This window comes from Seriola dumerili, unplaced genomic scaffold (genome assembly GCF_002260705.1).
Source record: "Seriola dumerili isolate Sdu_G_001 unplaced genomic scaffold, Sdu_1.0 BDQW01001195.1, whole genome shotgun sequence".
Lineage (NCBI taxonomy): Eukaryota > Metazoa > Chordata > Actinopteri > Carangiformes > Carangidae > Seriola > Seriola dumerili.
Genome location: NW_019175450.1, coordinates 378,610 through 397,989, shown reverse-complemented (window position 1 = coordinate 397,989; position 19,380 = coordinate 378,610). Strand labels below are relative to the sequence as shown.

Below are 19,380 nucleotides of genomic sequence, written 5' to 3'. Positions count from 1 at the left end.
CAATTTCCTCTTCATAATGTCGTTATAGTGAGAAGTTCCTCTTGCTCTGTGCTAATTTATTGTGATGCTGAAGTTGCTAAAACATATAAGAGGGATTTTGTGAGTGGTTTTGACAGTTTGTGCTCTATTTAAAACCAGGCTTCTTGTCAGTTATACAACTCCTCCCAGACGCATTTCTTTGTTCAGCCTTTAAATCCAGCTTGTTAGAGTTGTAATGTCTGATGTATGAGGTAAGTGGCATCTTTTGTAGAGTTAGATTCAAATTGTGCTTAAATTAAAGATGTAATATGTGAAGCTTAATTTTTTTTTTTAAATATGGAACTCAACTAGAAATTTCCTTGTTTTATCCTAATGAATCTGATGTTCAACAGCTTGAACAGGGTCTCCAGTATCAGGGGGAAGAAGTGCGTTAACATTGTTGCAATGGTTGAGATGGCAAACAGAATTCACATTAGTAACAGATGAACTAGCTTTGTCTGAAACTGGACTTTTTCCAGACACTGTTTAGTGAGATGAAGACTCAGTTGGCTTCCTCATATGAACACCTGCTTATTGTTTCAAGACAAGATTGAAAAATTGCGAACCTGTCCTTTAAGATAATCCTTTAATCCAATAAAGGTAGTTCTAATCCTGATTTTTCTTTTCAGAGGACTTGGAGGTACCCAGAAATATTCACACACCAGAGAGAATGAGGTCACCCTATTTCCCAGCGAGGTCGGTGCTTTTTCATAAGGAGCCAAACGGAGTGACGTACAGAGTCCCAGCACTGCTCTACTTGTCACACTCCAGGTCCTTTCTGGCCTTTTGTGAGGAGAGACTCAGCCCATCTGACTCTCAGGCTCACCTGCTGGTCATGAGGAAAGGCACTTTCTACAGAAACTATGTAGAGGTCAGTGTTGTTCACTGGGTCTGAAGGCTGTAAAGCCCTGTAGATTGAAGACATGTACTCTGCCGTCATTGTAAATAATTAAAAGTAAAAGTGCTTGTTTAAAAATCTAGTTCAACTATGAAGGAGTTCATTTGAAATGTACAGCTCAACATTTAAATTTCTGACTTAAAAGTTGTCCAACAAGTACATATTCACAGAGCAGGTCAATTAGAGTAACCAGCTTTTTTGGGGGCTTATAATGGAACACGTGTTAGCTTATACTACCAAAGCACAGTCATGTTACAAAGGTTACAGTCTTGACCTTCAGACACTCAGGAGACAGACTAAGTAAAAAGCCAGTGAAGGGACCTTGAGTTATTTTGTCAAAACCAATATGTGAAAATACGTGTTTTGTAATTTGGGTGGAACAGCCAAGTGTTGCTCGGTAGCTTTGTTTTTTGTTTGTCTTTTTCTATTCATTTCTAAATCATTTCATTGTATCTGTTCTACTGCTATCTACTACGTCTTCCTTTCTAATCTCCGTTCCTTCTCCCTTGTGCTGCTCCAGTGGGAGGACATGCGTGTCCTGGGCACTGCTTTCCTGACAGGCCACCGGTCCATGAACCCGTGCCCGGTGTATGACGAGTTCACAGGCACCCTCTTCTTGTTCTTCATCGCTGTTCTGGGCCACACCTCGGAGTCCTATCAGCTGGTGACCGGCAAGAACGTGACCCGACTCTGCTACATCTGCAGCACAGACGACGGAGACACCTGGACTGCTGTCACCGATCTTACTAAGAGAGTCATAGGAGACACTATTAAAGGTCAGAGAATTCATAAAGGGAAAATCCAACCTAAAACAGACTTCCACTGTGTTACTGAGTTTCCACTGAGACTTAGAAAACAGTCTTATTAAGATGAAAATCAGAGCACCAAGATGTGAAATTGTGACACTTTTTGATTAAGATATTACACCCAGATATAATTTAAGTGAGTACTGTAAAACTGAAAATACCCCTTCATGCTTATGCTATCCTGGGAGTTCTAAACATAGGAGTCATAACACGGATTATGAGAGAATGGGTATCCAGCCCTTCCTATATGGGACCCCCAGACTGTAAGAGACACAAATGACAGTTGGAGTCACAGGTGTGTCGTTTGTAGTCTCTTTGTAGCTGCCTGATCTCTCGGGCCCCTAGGCTTGTGCCTGGTAGGACTGTTCTTTAATCCATCCACGGACACTCACAAGATGAATCTAAGGGGTCGCCAGATGTTCACAAAACAAAACAAACAAAATCCTTTAACACAAAATGAATTTGAATTTTTTCCTAATTTTTTATCTATGAATTTCTGAACAGCTGTACGCCTTCATACTTCTATAATATTATGTGATGACTAAACCTGGTAAAGTTAAGTATCATATATCGATGCTGTTTTTCTGTTAAGTTAATCAGTGCCATTCATGTGTATCATGTGAATGTGTCACTAAATTTTTGTATCTCCCTTTTCCTTCCCTCCTTGAAGAATGGGCCACCTTCGCTCTCGGTCCGGGGCATGGTATCCAGCTGAAGTCAGGTCGCCTGCTCATTCCCGCCTACGCTTACCACATCGAGTGCAAAGAGTGCTTCGGACACCTCTGCCAGACCATTCCCCATGCCTTCTGCTTTCACAGTGACACCCATGGGAGAACTTGGCGATTCGGGGAGGCGGTGCCGGGCCCAGAGAGCGTGGAGTGTCAGATGGTGTCTGTGGATGAAGAGGATGGGACTAATGTGTTGTACTGTAATGCCCGCAGCCCTCTCGGCTACAGGGTGCAGGCCCTCAGTCTGGATGATGGAGCTGTGTTTCAGGAGGGGCAGCTGGTGCAGCGGCTGGTGGAGCCTCGAAATGGTTGTCATGGTAGCATTGTTGGATTTCCTGCCCCATTACATCTATGCCAAAGTCGTAACCATCACTTACACCAACCTATACACCGCTCCAGACACAGGACGTCCTGCATGACTCACTCTAATCACACCACCTCTCCCTCTCCAAACATCACTTCTGCTTCCACCAGCCCTTTGTCACCCAATCACAGTGCACCTCCAGATTTCCTCACCCCCACCTGGGTAGTGTACTCCCACCCAACATGGACAACTGCACGCAGGGATCTGGGCGTATTCCTCAGCTTATTTCCCCGTGACCCAGACAGCTGGCGCGGCCCCTGGGTGATCTACGAGGGCCCCAGCGCCTACTCTGACCTGGCCTATCTGGAGCTGCCTCCCTCGCCTGGGGCACCACCCGCCGTGGCCTTCGCCTGCCTGTTCGAGTGTGGTACTAAAACAGCCTACGATGAAATCTGCTTCAGCATCTTTACCCTGTACGAACTCATTGATAATCTGCCTCGAGATGTGCAGCTGGGAAATGACGGCGACGAGTGTGAAAGACAGCAGAGACAGGAATCTGACGCAGGTCGGTGTAGTGGACATGATGCTCAAAGAACACCAATTCTCCAACAGGTGCCTCACGTGAAGAAGAGGAGAAAGAAGAGCAAGTTGACTGAGATGTGCTCTGTGTCTTAAAAGCTTGTAATAGAGTTATAGTTTTCTTCCAATAATTGCCTTATATACACCACATCCACCATGTATTACAGAATATCATAGAATATTTACAAGAGAGATTGTTCTTATGAGTAATGTAGGTTTTGTAGTGTTACTCAGCTGATTTCAGTTACATTAACTGCAACCAAATCAGACTCAGAAGTGATGGAAAAGCCTTGTACATATTTTAGGTTTTTGTTTTTTGCTGATCATCAGTCAATTATGATTTGATAGAACACATGAGGAGTCATTAAAATTTTCCAAACCCTTAATTTTTTTCTCCATTATTGGTAGTATTTTGTGAGTAATTCTGGTTAAAGCTGAAATCATTATTAGACTAATCAAATATTTGATCAACAGAAAAATAATTCAGTTTCTCCAGTGTGAGGATTTGCTGCTTTTGAACTGAGAATCTCTGTGCTTCGGACTGTTGGTCGGTCAAATCGCAACGTTTGAACGCACAACTTTAGACTCTGAGGAATTGTGATTGTGAAAATAATACGCCAAATTAATCAGTAGTGAAAGAATCATTAACTGCAGCCCTAATGATGATTCAAACTGGAGCCAAACAAAGCAATTTAATAGGAAAACAAGAAACTAATCACACTATCAGAAGCAGATTTATGCCTGTGAGTTATCAGGTTTAGGAGTTAGTTGCTGCTTTGCAAAACATGGAGGAACATCCAACATATTTCTGAAATATTAAGACAGACATCCACTTGATCGGCCATTTTAAGAATTCCCAGAGCGTCTTCTCCAATTTCCTCTTCCTCTTTCATTGGTTATCAAGATAACTTAGCCAGTGTCTCTGGGCTAAACACAGACAACGACAGTCGACAGAACTATCTCACTGCAAGATGCAACATTTGTGCAAATTATGGTGACACTGCTTTGTAAACTGTTTTCAAGGTCAAGAAACAAAGGAGAATTATGTCTTTCCACTCTTACACGTCTTGGTTTCAGGTCCATGAAGAATTTAAGAACTTTTACTTAATTTCAATATGTAGATATTTAGATTTATTTCCTGTGCGAATATTCTGCAGATGATTATTATGATGAGCTCATTTTTTCTAGTTGCGCTCTTGATGTTGCATAACTTGACTCTACAACGTAATCCTAGATCTTAAACAGTGTAGATTTTGTGTTTAAACTCCCCCCCAAATTGCCAGTTCATGTTTAATTTGGCTCAGTGAAACACACTGTGGACCAGGCGCGGCTGCAACTCATCAAGTTCACGTATTAATCACACCTGCTTCATGAGCAGCAGCTCTAATGGGATAACATTAGAAACGAATCATTTCTTCTTGTGAGGGTGTTGAAACAGTTGGTGGCTGACAGCTTAAGTGGGTTGCATGAGAGTGTATGAAGAACAGAACCAGATAAAGTGTAGCGGTTTGTTTAGTTAAGAGGAAAAGAATAAACAGATCGTGCCAGGAAGACAGCAGGATCTGGACAATCTCTTCTCTCTGCTTCCCCTCCTCCTCGTTATATAACTCCACACTGACAGGAGGGTCATTTCCCTGTTTGGACTCTTTCACACAAGTGGTTTTTCCTTTTCTCCAGCATCTGTGTTCTACAGCGTAATACGATGGGTTTGAGGATCATGGTTTTTCTGGCTGTGTTAACAGGGGTAACTGGGAGCCCCAGTGTGACAACCAGACCTGAGTCTGACTCAGCGGACATGTCAGCTCACCCCAACAGTGTACCAGAGACGGTAGAGGAAACAGAGGTCATTGGGCAGGTGAGAAGGAACTCCCTCCGACTGGTATTGGTGCATAATTGTGTTTTCTTTTTGCAGGTTTTAACAAAGTGTTGTGTAGCTAATCAGTTGCATTGCACATGTGAAGTATCCGCCTGCTCAAGTTGAACTCAACAGAGTGGTGCCTTGCAAGAAAAATGATCTGCACGCAAAAAAATACATGTTAAAAGACGGATATGTATCTTTGCTGCAATCATTATTACAACACAACCTTTGTGTAGATGGTACAAAAGCCATTATAAGCTCCAGTCAAAACACTGAGCTCTCCTTACCAACCACCATCTTACAAAACGCTGACTGCAGATGCTAACTGTAGAGGTCAAATTGTGCTAAAATCAAAGTAATAAATACAGTATGTCTTTCACAGGGGTCAGTCATTTGGGAGAAACCTTAACTCTAACTGCAAAGCCAGTGTAAAATATCCAAGTTCTGCTTTGCCCCATGAAATAAAGCCTTATTGTCGAGTCACGGTTGATGATGGGCAGAAGAGGCGTCTAAAGGAGGGACGGCTGTCATGTCAAAGTCCAATAGTGTACAGTTGAGTAGACAGACAGTTTTCAGCTCTTCCACTTGTTCTTCTTGGCGGGCAGCTGCCCTGTAGCCTCTAAGTATTTGTGGATGAGCTCATCCTGTGTGACTGGAAGGCAGGGCTGATATCTGCTGTACTCCATAGTGTACTCGCCTTTCCCCTGAATAAACAATGACAGAACATGTTAGTTTATGAAAACTGTAATGAATTATGGAAGTGGTTGCTTTCTCTTCACTTCATTCACTTTACAGTTTCAGTTTGATTTCCTCACTACAAAGAGTCCTCTGCCTAAATCTAGCTGAGAGAAGAGAGGAGCTGATCAACGTGACAACTATTCCTTCTATTAGTGTTACTGCTGTGAGCTCCCAGCGATAACATTTCTGGGCAGCAGAGAGGGACTTGTGCACTTTAGTGGCCTGATTGTCACTTCACAGGCTACACAGAGGCTAGTGCAAAAAAAAACAAAAAAAAAACATGTATTTGTAATTGCAGTCAATCATCCTCCTCAACTGATGCTAGAACTGAACGTCCAAGAAGTAAAGCACAGTGCTTAGCAAATATTGGAAAGTTTAATAACCAGTTTTATACTGAAACTGATACTGATTGACATAACATTCACATTTCCTTTTTTTTTTTCTTTTTTTTTTTTCTAAGAAGCTCTGACTCGTGTGTCTCATTTTCATGTCCCCACTTCTGAAACCTACATGCTTGCTCCTGTTGATGCTCAACATGATTTGAACTATACTGGACTGCAGAGTTTAACAGTGTTTAGTTTGGACTTACTTCAGTACAGGAGCGCAGCTCTGTGGCGTAGCCAAACATGTCGTTTAGTGGAATCTGTTGGGAGAAACAGGCTGAAATTACTCAAATATAAAACGGTAAAAGGATAATGTTAAAATATTGTGAACTAAAAGACTGTGGCTGCATGTGAATATCATTTACAATGTGGACTCACATCAGCATACAGAGTGAAGTATCCCTCAGCCCCGTCCTGTCCTGTGATGACACCATGCCGACGGTTCACACCAGAAATGACTGCTCCCTGAAACTCCTGAGGTGCTACAATTTCCACCGACATGATTGGCTCCAGGATGATCGCGTTGGCCTTTTCCATAGCTGTGGAGAGAACATTGAAGGCCACACACATGAAGCAGACCCAGAATTAAATAAAATGAAACGACAGCATGTCAGATCTGAAGTCAACTGAACACTCACCTTGCTTTAGAGCGCCCTCTCCTGCACGGATGAAGGAGACCTCATTGGAGTCGACCATGTGATGCGCTCCGTCTTCCAGGAGGAATCTGACTCCCGAGATCTTGTGCCCGCTCAGGGGTCCCTTCTCACAGGCCTCTCTGAAGCCCTGCAGCACGATGGGAAGAAATGCTTTTGCTTTGTGTTGAAATAAACTTTATTCTCTTTCAAACATTTCACACGTTCATAGCTGACTGTGACCACGTGAAAGTCAGGAAAATTACCTTTTCGACAGCGGGTACAAACTGCTTTGGGACGTTCGTACCGACGGTCTGGTCGTCAAACTCCAGCTTTGTGGAATGCTCTGACTCCAGAGGCTCAAGGACCCCGATAACTTTACCGTACTGCCCAGAGCCACCACTCTGCTTCTTGTGGGTGAATTCAAACCTACAGGAAACAGGACACAATATCCATGTATTTAGGCAGGGTGACGTAGCGGGACCATGTCATCTTTGGGCCATTTTATTGGAGTGTCATCTGCTTTAAAAAGAAGTAATCCAGATATTAGTCAGCTACTGTTTTTAATTGATTTTATTGAGGCAACTGAGGAATCAGTATTTATTACTATTTATACTAATCCTAACCCTTTAAAAATGGATAGTGTCCCAAAAGCAGTACGTTACACTCCAACCTAACCTATCAAATTGATTTCTGATTGATTTCTTTATCATCTAATTGCAAAAAGTCAAACAATGCTGCAGCAAATCTGACTGATCCTGGTATTACTTTTTATAAGGGTCTATTTGCTTGCACTGCGTGTTCTGTCAGGCTGATACGGGAGAACAGAAAAGAGCTCTGTGTCTTTAAAAAGGGGCTGTCCTCAAAGAGCTCTGGTGTCAAAGGAAGTGGGAAGTAATGTTTCCACTCGCATGAGGAGCAGCTGACTCTGAACACTGAACAGATAAAACTTTCCACCTGCCAACTAATCGGCAGGGAGTGTCAGCCTTCCAGCTCCAGGCAAGATCAGACTCCTTTCATCTAATTTACTTCACATTTTTCAGCTGTGCACCTCTTCACTCTCACCCCTGTTACTTCTGCATATTTGCTTCCCACTTTCCTCAATGGATGTTCTCCTTGTGTCTAAGGCTTTTTCTTATCTAGATATAAACTGATCTAAGGGAAAAGGCTCCACCCTGCTGACACCTGAGGGTCAAAGTACTTCAGGGACTGGAAGCCCATCCCTGTTTCTCATTTTCTCCGTTCTCTTCATCATCTCCTTTCTCATTGTCCATTTCTGGAAAAACAGAACAAAGTACCAATAGGATTGGAGCCTGAGGAGGATGTGATGGCGACTGGCAAGCTGAACCCCAATCACTACCCCGCTCAGAGGGCAGCCAAGGTGGTCCAACACTACCTCAACACCCGCTATGGCTCACCATACAGGGTGTTCGGACTGCAGAAGGTCCACAGCGGGAACGCAGAGGTCAGTCGAACTTTACTATTGAAATATGAACAAACCTTTAACCGTTATAGCTATGTAAGTAAATACAGAATAGTGATGGAATACAAGCTCTGATTATGGTTCACTTCCCTTTCAGGATGTGGCAGACTCTGGAAGAAAGTATCAGTTGGACATCACGGTACAGGACGTCATGAGCAAAGTAGGTTTTTTATGTGTTTTATTATTTATTTTTTTTTTTTTAGGGGTTTTTTTGTTTTTTTTTCATACTTTGAGACAGGGGTCATCTCATGATTTAGATACAGACAGACACTCCTCCATCAGAAAAAGAACTGAAAATGAGCCACAATTATCTCGGTCTCTGACCAGATGTTAAAAACACCCTGAAAATAGAATAAAACTACAAGTTTAATGACAAAATTTATTCCTGATCAGATCATAAAAAAACCCTTTCACCATCCTGAAGTGAGGGATTTACTTTACTGCTCCTTTGTGTTTGTCTTTGAAGACTTTTTTGCATCTAAATTGACGGGTATAGACAAAATCTCTGTTTAACTTCCTGCATTTACCCTCAACATTTCAAGACTTCATAGCACTGCGTTCACAATGTGTTCATGAAAGACGTTTTAAGCAAACTGTAGGCGTGAAGTTGAAGTTTAAAATACACAGCTGAATAATCTATGACTTCAGAGTGAGCATGTAGGTTTGACAAGATTTACTAAAGAGCAGACAAAAGGAGGCTCACATTTTGTTGTATGATTAACAGTGTGGTGCAACACTGAGTCACTAGCTGCCGTGGTAACATCGGGAGTACGCCTTTGCTCTGTATGCCCTCCTCCGCTTCTTTCTCATGCAACCTGCCTCTCTTCTCTTCTATCTATTCATCCAGAGTACAGAGAAATGCTCCGCAGAGGTTTTTTTTCCAAAGGGGAAGCAGCAGGAGCAGAGCTCACCCCAGGTCCAGGCCTCGAGTGAGGAGCTCCGAAAAATCGACACAAACGCTCAAGAAGAGGCCTTTTACCAACAGTACAAGAACCAAAGCCTGCTGTCAGCACATTTACCTGGTATGTGCAATAAAACAAACTGCAAATTGTTGCTGGTAATGAACATACTCATAGTCAAGCTGTTGCACAACGTTAACCGTCTCAGATTGCAGCATTTTGGGTTTTCAACATTGTTGGAGGTTTGTGGTTTCTAACTGAACTCAGTGTCCCTCTTAATATGATTAACACAACAAGAATGCCTGTCCTCGCTGGTCTTGAAACTGTAAACTCCTGTACACCACAAGCGCACACACAAGACCATGTGCGACTTTTGAACCCCAGACTTCCTTTGTAACACACTTAACGTTCTGACCAACAGATAGCTACGGTCGCATTGAGCCTGAGATGGAGCCTCTGTGGCACCTTGGCTCTGTGGCCTCCAGCTTCACCATGCTGAACGAATCAACTGAAAACACTCTGTACAACATGGCTCAGGTGGCCAACATCACGCAGTTGGTAGGTTGTTTTATCCGTTGTCGGGTCCACTTGTGAATCCTCAATTGATAAATATGGAAACAGGATTTCTGCTAACCAAATGTGGACCTTTTTAGACATGTTATTTTACATAGCAATAACAAATAGTTGTCTCCGTGACCGTTTAATCTAGTCAATACATTTCAGTCATCAGACATACAAGGCCGGTTGTTGTTGTGACCGAATACGCTGCTGTTTACTCTGGAGGCTGGGGCAGGAAGGAGGCTGCACACAGGCTGAGGATTAAGCCAGTAACATCTGTATCTAATACAGATGTTTCTATCATTTTTCTCTTGTCTGCTGCAGGAAACTGAGAACGACCAGCTGAAGTTTGACTATCACATACTGCTGCATGAGATGGTGTCCCAGGTAACCACTATAGTATATTAAACTTTTAACACACTTGGTGATCAAGTGTTACCAAATATTTAAATTTTATTTTAACTATATAATGACTGCAGAACCAGATGGCTACCATAACTTATAAATGCCCACAGCTTTGTCTTATCTTATTCAGACAAATATGTAACAAAGGAAAAAATTCAGTTAAATAATTTCATAATGAAACGGAAGAAAAAGCTGATTTATAACATTTGTGAAGCTGTAAACAACAAATGTTTCATATATTTTCTTGATAAATGTTTAAACTGATTGTTTAGCAGAATAACCGGCTAATGAAGCAGCTAGTAATTTAAGCACTAGCGGCATCTTGCAGTAAATTGGTCTGGAACGTTAGTGACTTGAACAATGAGTATACAGTTCCCTTTTGTGAGGACCAGCGTAACTACCTGATATGTCGTATTAATCTGACAATCTGTGTTTGGTTTTATGCAGGAAATCATTCACTGGAAACTGCTGTTCAGCTGGTCTCCGTCAGAGGGAGTTAAAGTGCTGCAGATGGAGAAGCTTCCTCACTGCCATGACTGTGAAAAACCTCCAAATACAAACTAAACTGCTGACGTTCATCGCACTGCAACTACGACCAAAAACAAAACCTTGATGCTCACATCTTGTGTTCAGGGGTGGGGGGAATCAGCTGTTGACGCTTGCAGCATAAAACTTTTTGAACTACAGAAAGGTTGAGTTTGTACTATCAGGAATCAGATTAATCCATCCTACATAATGATATGATATGCTTTAATTGTTCTGTACTCTTGGTTTAAGCAACCGGAGTGTTTAACCAAAATAAAGTGTTTATACCTATTGTTGCTCAGTAGAGTGTGTTTGTGTGTACGTCTGTGTGTTGGGAGGTCAGGACTTACGGTACAGGATCAGTGATCGTCTCTCTGAAAGCCACTTTGGGCTTCCCCATCACACAGGGACAGTTGTATTCCCTCTCCATTCTCTGAAACAACAAACCAAAACAGCTGTTCGGTAAAAAAGTAGTTTTTGAAAACTGTCCATAGAAAGGTTTATAACCATGTCACATTTGGACAGAGTTTCATTTTAAGATGTGATTTTTTTTTTTTTTTTGGCATTTATAACAGATTAAATACCACTGGCATGTGTCAGTGGACCTGTCTCACCAAAGCATCGCAGAATTAGTCTGAATTATTGGAGGATATTTTGTTTTAAACATACAGAATGTCCTTGAGCTGCACAGTGTCTGACCAGGTACCTGGGAGTAGATTTCCAGATGCAGCTCGCCCATTCCTGAGATGATGGTTTCTTTGCTCTCTGTGTCAAAATGAACTCTGAACGTAGGATCTTCCCTGGTGAAACGGTTGATGCCTTTGGAGAATTTGTCCAGGTCATTCTGTGCGGATAAAAGATAGTAAAGAGTTATAGATGCTATTTAGACTCTAGCATTAGATTTTTAAAAGTATATACAGGTAAGTTTAAGGATCTTTCTACCTTATTGGTTGGCTTCATTGACATAGAAATGACAGGCTCTGGGATGTGAATTGACTCCTGTGGGACAAGAAGGTAACAAATGAACACTGGATGCTCTTTATATCTTGGAGTATGGAAAGAAAAGAGTCCTTTCCATTCCAACATCTTCAAATGAGCAGGCTTTGGCTCTTTTGCCCAGGGAAAACATTAACACTACTCACCATTGAGAGGTTAGCGCTGGTCCTGGATGTAAAAGTGTCTCCACTGGCACAGTCAATCCCAAACAGAGCACAAATGTCTCCTGCATAAACCTCATCCACATCCTGAAACAGCAGGGATAGAAAGGGACCAATAGAAACAACAGGATGATCTACATGGCTTATTTTTAATAACTGAAGTATATAAACAAACATTGTTGATTTTCCATCTCTTGTTTTGATGCAAGGCGGGTGGAAACATTTCACTCTGGTGTCACAGGGGATGTGGTTGTTATCTACACACTTCACTGGAGCTGAAAGAGGAACCTAACCGTTTTGACCAGTCATGTTGCTCTGCTGTCTGAACTGCAAAAACCACAGATGGAAAAATTGTCCCCCCTGATAACTTGCTGACGTGTGCTGGTTTGCTCTCACCTCCATCTGGTCGGCATGGAGGCGCACGAGCCTCTGAACTCTGACCCTTTTGCTTGTGCGTGTGTTGTAGATGTATTCCCCTTTCTTCAGACAGCCCTGGTACACTCGCACATATGTGAGCTGACCGAATCTCCCTGCCTGTTAATGAGAAAGACCACAGGAAGCAACAAAGCATGACCCAATGAGACCTTCCTGTTGAGCAAAACTGCAGAAATGAAGAAGACGCTATAAGAACATCAGAAAAAACAGATTTCAAACATAGCTCACCTCCAGTTTGAAGGCCAGACCAACATAGGGATGTGTATCATCTCTGGTTGGGTCCATTTGAATCTTTGATGTTTCACTGGAATCTCTAACATGGTGAAAAACCCACAAACATTAAGAGCACAAAAATTTCTCCAGAAAGGCTTTTTTCAGATATAAGGATCTGACATTGATTTAATTTAATCTACTGTTACAAGACATTGTATACAAACTGACAGCCCTACTCACTCGTCATTGAGGGTAGCATAGTTCTTCACTTCAGTGGGGTTCGGCAGGTAATCCAGGACAGCGTCTAGCAGAGGCTGGACGCCCTTATTTTTCAGCGCTGTGCCCACCAACACTGGGGTGAAGAGACGCTGCACTGTGGCCCTGCGGATTGCAGCCTGGAGGACAGTAAAAGGACAAGAGACTGAGGGACAGTCACATGCTCCCAATGTTATTTATTCCTCATTCAACCACAAAGGCTCAACGTGCCAGTTTGGATATGCCATTCGACTTCACATCTAACCCTAACCCTTTTTTGTTGACTTTAATCAACAGACAATGTCGTGTTTTGAAGGCAAACTGGTCAGAATTTGATTTGAAGATATTTTACTTTTTTTTTTAAAATCAGCAACACTAGCAGCATGGCTACGGCCACCACTTTGGTCCAAACTGAAATAGCTCAGAAACTAGCGGATGGCTTGCCTTTTCAGTTTGGGCATTTTTGATTTGTAATGAAAAGTCTTAACAAGTATCTGATGGATTGGCATTAAATTCAATACAGATATCCAATGGTGCTCAGAAGATAAATCCTACTAAATTTGGTGATCTCCTGATTTTTCTTCTTGCACCATCGGCAGGTTGACATTTGTGGTTTGAAGGGAACCGTTTCCACAACTATTGCATCGTTTTGTACACAGATTGGTGTTCCCTTCTGGATGAATTATAATAACTTTGGTGATCCCTTAACTTTTCACATCCTCTTTCCTGAAAGACACAAACCTTCAGGTCATCATTGGTAGGAATTTTTTCCTCCAAGAACATCTCTCCCAAGATTTCGTCAGCGTTGGCCACGGACTCCACCAGTTCCTGCCTCCGGTCTGCAGCCTCAGCACGGAAATCTGCCGGGATCTCATCATAGCGGATAGTTGAACTGCGGGGGGGGGGGGGGGGGGGGAACTGTAGAATCAGTTTCATATTCCTCAGGAACAGAATCTCACTTGTAATTAACACTTGTAAACTGACAAATCCTGATTTTGATGATTTTTGTCACTGATACCTGCAGGTCTTTTAATTCTCCTGCAGCCAAGCTGTCTTCTACCAAACTCCTCTATGCTAAAAACAAACTATTCTGGTTGCAAAAAACTGAGGCACAACTTAGGAGAATCAGCAAAATAAACAATAAGTGTTAATATGGTAAGTAAGTTATCAGGTTGTTAATCACAGCGCAGAAAAATACTAAACACAGAGAGAAACTGATCTCCTCGTGGTGAAGCTACCAGAGGGGAATCCCTTACCCAAATTGTCCTTCAAAATACATGCTCCGCTCCTGTACAAGGTCAATGATGCCGCGCATGTTGCCTTCCAGGCCGATGGGGATGTTCACAAAAGCTGCGTTGTGGTTCAGCTTGGTTCTGAAAAGTAAGACAAAATCTAAATGTGAAGAATCAGTCACGGCTGATTACAACATTGTTTGTGGACTACCAAAAAATGCAGCCTAAAGATAGAGACATGGAGGTTCACACTGCCACTGTTTGTTTCTTGTATCTGTGTCTATTGTTAGGTTTATTTCTAAATTAGCAGAAATTCAGGAATAGTATACTGGATGCATGTAGAAGTTACAGGTGATGTAAACAAGACAAGGCCATGCAAATAAAGCTGGGAAATATATTGATTTTCAATCTGATCTGGGATCTCTATTGCAATATCGTGAAATGGGTTACATTTTTTTCCGTAGCTTTAATTATTAAATTTACAAAACCTCTGACTGTGTCTGCTGAGTAAATGGACCAATAAATGTACATCATCTACCAGACACATTCACATAGCTCATTCAAGTGATTTGTTTTTTTTTTAACACCAAACTTTGCAGTTTTCAGAAAATATCATCTAAAAGCACTGTACTGTACCTCAGCTGCTGCAGGGCTCGGCCGGGGTTGGCGCCCATGCGGTCTAGCTTGTTGATGAAGGTGAGGAAGGGGACGTTGTAGCGTTTCATCTGTCTGTTCACGGTCATGGTCTGACACTGGACCCCTCCCACGGCACACAGAACCAGCACGGCTCCATCCAGCACACGCAGCGCTCGCTCCACCTCAATAGTAAAGTCCACGTGACCTGGGGGGACAAAGGGGACATTGACATTTAGAAATAGAGCAAAGTAAACATGATTTAGTGAGACCTTTGAGTTGTGAGCTACGCACAAAAGTAACTTAATATATTTACTCCTATAAATTTAAATTTGAGTAAGTTCCTCCCTTTAGTTTCTGCAGCACGTTAAAGTGTTTTAGGGAATCTTTATTAAACATTAATGAAAAACATGAGGAGAGAGAGAGGGTAAAACGTTGCGATTGCATCGTCAAGACCATCGGGATACCCAAGTTTCTGCGGCTTTTTTTTTTAGTCAGAGTAATATGTGCATGTAACTGCAGCTGCACAGTCATTACAATGCATAGATGTTGACAGCTTTCCCTTAGATAACTGTGGGGCCACTGAGATTGAATGGACAGTCAGTAGATACAAGACAAGAAATCTAATTCTTTTTGCACTACTACAATTCAGTCCAGTATGAAATCTGACATGGTGCTTATTTAAGTCAAACAGTAACACATCTATCATTGTTCTCCTTTCAAAAAAGTAAAATGTATTGGGAATGTTTCAAATGATATTTAAACAAGGTAAATGCATGTTTCTCTTCCATTAAAAGTTTAAACTAATTACTTCTGCTAAAGCACGTCTGTCTGTTTTGTGCTGACATCACCAGCGTCTTCTTCTTTGACAATGTGCATCACCCAAAAAGCACTAATATCATCTGAGTAAGTATAGGCCTAAAAGGGAAACTTGTGATGGTTAGTCCTCGTCACATCTGTAAAAATAGTTGTGTGACATCTTCTGTGGCTAAAGTCAGTGAAATCCACCAGAGTGAGGTTATCATCAGGGTTATCTTAACTTGGGCTTGGAGACCTCAAATGTGTACCACAGAGCCTGCGTTACAAACTGGGGGCATATTTATTTATTTATTTATTACATATATTTACCGGGCAGGAAGGGTCTAATAAAAAAGATATTAACGTTACATAAGTATATGTATTAATAAATGCTGTAAAAAAAAAAATAAAAAAAATACTGTTGCAAGTGACAGTTCTGCCATGAAAATGTTACTTAAGAAAACACATGCAAGTATAATCAAGTATTAAATGTAGAGAAATTAGCCCTTTGAGTGTACATAGTATATTTAATGATATGTCTACTATTAGTAGAATATGCATTAATGTATAAGTAGTAGTTACTCTAGTAGTAGGTAGTTGGTCAAGTGAAGTTTATTTGTAATTATTTCATACTAATACTGCAACTGATGATTATTTTTTATCATGGATTAATCTTCAAACATGAGAAAATAGTTTGAAATGCCCACCACAATTACCCTGAGCCCAAAGTGCCACATTCACATTTGAGAAGCTGGAAGCATGAAATGTTTCAGGCATTTTGGCATTAAAAGTAACTTCAACAATTCATCCGTTTATAATACTCTGATTTATTTTTTGATGATTGACTAATCAATGCACTGATAAATCAACTACTCGTTGAAGGTTAAATGTTATATACTGTTCGTAGGTTAACATTTTACAATGCACTGTATTTTGAGTTCTTCATATGTTTTGGTAACTAATAACTTCATCCGTCATAATTGTAGTGGAAGAATAAAGTGGCATTAATTATAAATACTCTAGTAGATATCTCAAAATTGTACTTACAGTAATTCAGGAAAGTACTTAATTACATTCAACCACTGACCAACAGGGGCCCTAGGCAAAATGCTGTCCCCATGGACCCCAGTTCAAGTGAAACTTTTAGTACCTGGTGTGTCAATGATGTTGATGTTGTTATTCTTCCATACAGTGTATGTAGCAGCTGACTGGATGGTGATGCCTCTCTGTCTCTCCAGCTCCATAGAGTCCATGGTGGCTCCAACACCATCCTTCCCCTTCACCTGCACACCACAGGGGAGGGAAAACAGCTCGTGACTGCAGACTGCACACCTGTAAACCTGTCAAGTTCTATGAATACACAAACACGGCCCGTCCCGGCGCCCACCTCGTGAATCTCTGCTATCCTCCCGGTGTAGTAGAGGACACGCTCGGTCAGGGTGGTCTTCCCCGAGTCGATGTGAGCTGATATCCCGATGTTGCGGATCCTATCGTTGGGGAAGACACCGGAGGAGCATGTTCGACAGCTGTTGATGAGCACCTGTGGAGATAACCCACACACAGAGGAAGATCAATATTCAAACCCCTCTGTTAGTTCTGGTGTTAGATCGGTACAGCTTAACACAGTCCAGATTACCTTTTTAACAGTGACGCTCCCCGGTGCCAGAAGATGCGTTTTTGACAAAGAGAGACCCGCTTTTAGTACTCTCATTTTGACGACAGCTTGATCTGCCCCAGGGTGGTCTTTTGAGCAAACCCAACTCCAACAACCCCGTGAATGTCACGCCGGGGCCCTGATGGTTGCTTGTGAAACAGTACTTCCGTATCTACGGAAACGCAGATGTGCCAAATTTACAAACGTTAGCGTTCATTCAAAGTAACGACACCACATTCAAAATAGCCTAAGTATAGTGGGGGGAAAGATATGCGAGTGATATTTGTTGAGTTTCATGATAAAAAAAAAAACAAGTCAAACATTTAAATTTAAAAACATCAAAATGAGCACGAAAACGACATTTACAAAAAAAAGGTACATGCTGCTTTCTTGTGCTATCAGTTAAATTGTATTTTGTGAATGTTCCACTTGGGAGCCCCAAAGTGTTCAACATGAAATTAATTTTGAAAAGCTGTAGCAGTTTCAAAAATATTTTGTCCGCTGCACAATGTAAAAGACATGTACCCCCTTTTCCAAATTGGAGCTCTATTTCCGATCCCGGTAGCTAGCTTGTAGTTAGCTATCTTTGTTTTGATGTAGAAACATGGTCAAAACTTTGGGAAATAGGTTTAAATTAATCACCTTCATCGACAGGAGTGTTTTCAGCATTTAATCAAATGGTTAATTGCCTTGTAGGATAAACTAGTTGTGACTGTATGTATGCTATAGTTTGATGTTTCTTTGTGAACAATTAAAGGATTTATCGTTCAGTGGATTTAAGAGTAACTGGTGCAACCTTGTGTATCTGGAAATCCGGAGAACTTTTAAAGGCAACAATTTAAATACACCCATGTCGCGTGCTGTTCCTACGGTAGCAGTTTGTTAGTCACCGTGTAACTTCCTCCTTAGCAATTATCGTTTTGTTTGGTTGCCAGTTATTTTGTTCACTTCATAATTAGTGTATTTCAGTTGGCGTCGCTTCAGGTGCCAGTTAAAGAGCCTGCGCGCTTGTTAGACCTGCCCCTGTTGAGACAAACGTTTCCTCTTTTACTTCAACCACATGCTGATACTACACAACAGCAGCACTGCACTCACTGCAGCCTGAACAGATAAGCCGCAGACACATCCCCTTCACACCCGGCTGTAAGTTACAACCCTCCACATCCCCGGTAGATTGTAACAGCTGCTTCACGTGAACCAGAACAGGAACTCAGGATCTGTCTAGTAAGTCATTGTCTAACAATTTTCTAGTGTGTAGTATGATTTTTGTTGCCTTTTTGACCAATTATTGATCAGTTTGCGTGGTTTGTTATCGACAAAATGATGCCTTCAAAGTCACAGTGAACGAGATATCACGTTTTATTGTTGTTTTACATCACAGTACACAGAAATCTAGTAGGCTTTTTTCTAGTTTAAAATCGCGTATGTTGTTTTTATGTTTCTATATTGCCACCTGGCTTATCTTTTCACTGAATATATAGAGGAAAATGCGACCTGAAATACAGTAGGCTCATCAAGATTTTATAAATAAAGCAATACCACACTTTAAAAATATTTTTATGACCTGGTCATATTTTTGTATGTAAAATCTTCATCTTTAAAGTGACTACAACTGTCAGTTAAATGTAGCCTACTGGAGTTAAAGTACAATACTTCCCTCTGAAATGTAGTGGAGTAGAAGTATAAAGTATAGCTGAAAAGTACATTTCACCACTGAAAACAACCAACAACTTTTCTTTAAACAAATATCTAACTAACTCAAACCAACCTTTTATAAAGAGTGATATTACTTTCTTCAGAAATGATGGATATTTAATGTTAGGGCAAAAGTGAAAGCGTTTCCACTGTGGAAACTCTTTTTTCCTCTGTGTTTTCCTGAATGGACAAATAGATGATATAGATGATTGATGATACAGTGTGTGGCTGGTGGACATGGTGACTGTTATTTATTGCTCTGACGTCTCAGATCAGTTTTTAGTGTTTCATATGTTTACTTGGATGAATGACCAACTTGCATATAGTGTGCTATAAAGTGTCACTGTTTTGAGTGTGTGGAGTTGATTTCAGCATGGCACAAGACTCTCAGTCACCCACCCCAGTGTGAGTCATGTATGATTTTTTTTAAGATTTTGATTACAAAGACTGTACTCTAATGTGTGTGTGTGTGTGTGTGTGTGTGTGTGTGTGTG

At 41.4% G+C, this 19,380-nt stretch overlaps 3 protein-coding genes across 4 annotated transcripts; 2 read left to right on the top strand and 1 right to left on the bottom strand.

The window, feature by feature from the left end:
• Window positions 1–688: 688 nt before the first annotated feature.
• neu4 (neuraminidase 4) lies at window positions 689–3,429 on the top strand. The gene is made up of 3 exons (XM_022767545.1): window positions 689–889; window positions 1,437–1,692; window positions 2,393–3,429. The coding sequence occupies exons 1-3, from the start codon at window positions 689–691 to the stop codon at window positions 3,427–3,429; spliced, it is 1,494 nt and encodes a 497-aa protein (XP_022623266.1).
• A 634-nt stretch (window positions 3,430–4,063) lies between these two features.
• On the top strand, window positions 4,064–11,107 carry lxn (latexin). Of its 2 annotated transcripts, none has more exons than XM_022767547.1 (7): window positions 4,064–5,188; window positions 8,233–8,409; window positions 8,525–8,587; window positions 9,275–9,449; window positions 9,748–9,884; window positions 10,209–10,271; window positions 10,737–11,107. In XM_022767547.1, the coding sequence occupies exons 1-7, from the start codon at window positions 5,036–5,038 to the stop codon at window positions 10,851–10,853; spliced, it is 885 nt and encodes a 294-aa protein (XP_022623268.1). In that variant the 5' UTR covers window positions 4,064–5,035; the 3' UTR covers window positions 10,854–11,107. The 2 variants fall into 2 exon arrangements, with proteins under 2 accessions (XP_022623268.1, XP_022623269.1); XM_022767548.1 differs by lacking the exon at window positions 4,064–5,188 and adding an exon at window positions 7,842–7,943.
• On the bottom strand, window positions 5,198–17,337 carry gfm1 (G elongation factor mitochondrial 1). The gene is made up of 18 exons (XM_022767543.1): window positions 17,174–17,337; window positions 16,925–17,077; window positions 16,688–16,820; window positions 14,743–14,947; window positions 14,131–14,247; window positions 13,616–13,766; window positions 12,860–13,014; window positions 12,635–12,719; window positions 12,368–12,505; window positions 11,957–12,058; window positions 11,757–11,813; window positions 11,521–11,658; window positions 11,165–11,247; window positions 7,211–7,373; window positions 6,951–7,095; window positions 6,691–6,851; window positions 6,519–6,572; window positions 5,198–5,895 (listed from the first exon to the last, which is right to left on the bottom strand). The coding sequence occupies exons 1-18, from the start codon at window positions 17,246–17,248 to the stop codon at window positions 5,764–5,766; spliced, it is 2,247 nt and encodes a 748-aa protein (XP_022623264.1). The 5' UTR covers window positions 17,249–17,337; the 3' UTR covers window positions 5,198–5,763.
• Window positions 17,338–19,380: the final 2,043 nt, after the last annotated feature.

Coding starts and splice junctions, on each gene's coding strand:
- lxn (XM_022767547.1), top strand. CDS start 5,036: ATGGGTTTGAGGATCATGGTTTTTCTGGCTGTGTTAACAGGGGTAACT. Junction 8,410..8,524: donor TCCACAGCGGGAACGCAGAG/GTCAGTCGAACT, acceptor CTTCCCTTTCAG/GATGTGGCAGACTCTGGAAG. Junction 9,450..9,747: donor GCTGTCAGCACATTTACCTG/GTATGTGCAATA, acceptor TCTGACCAACAG/ATAGCTACGGTCGCATTGAG.
- gfm1 (XM_022767543.1), bottom strand. CDS start 17,248: ATGAGAGTACTAAAAGCGGGTCTCTCTTTGTCAAAAACGCATCTTCTG. Junction 13,767..14,130: donor TATTTTGAAGGACAATTTGG/GTAAGGGATTCC, acceptor CCCCCCCCGCAG/TTCAACTATCCGCTATGATG. Junction 6,852..6,950: donor AGAGGGCGCTCTAAAGCAAG/GTGAGTGTTCAG, acceptor TTCTCTCCACAG/CTATGGAAAAGGCCAACGCG.
- neu4 (XM_022767545.1), top strand. CDS start 689: ATGAGGTCACCCTATTTCCCAGCGAGGTCGGTGCTTTTTCATAAGGAG. Junction 890..1,436: donor TCTACAGAAACTATGTAGAG/GTCAGTGTTGTT, acceptor GTGCTGCTCCAG/TGGGAGGACATGCGTGTCCT. Junction 1,693..2,392: donor CATAGGAGACACTATTAAAG/GTCAGAGAATTC, acceptor CCCTCCTTGAAG/AATGGGCCACCTTCGCTCTC.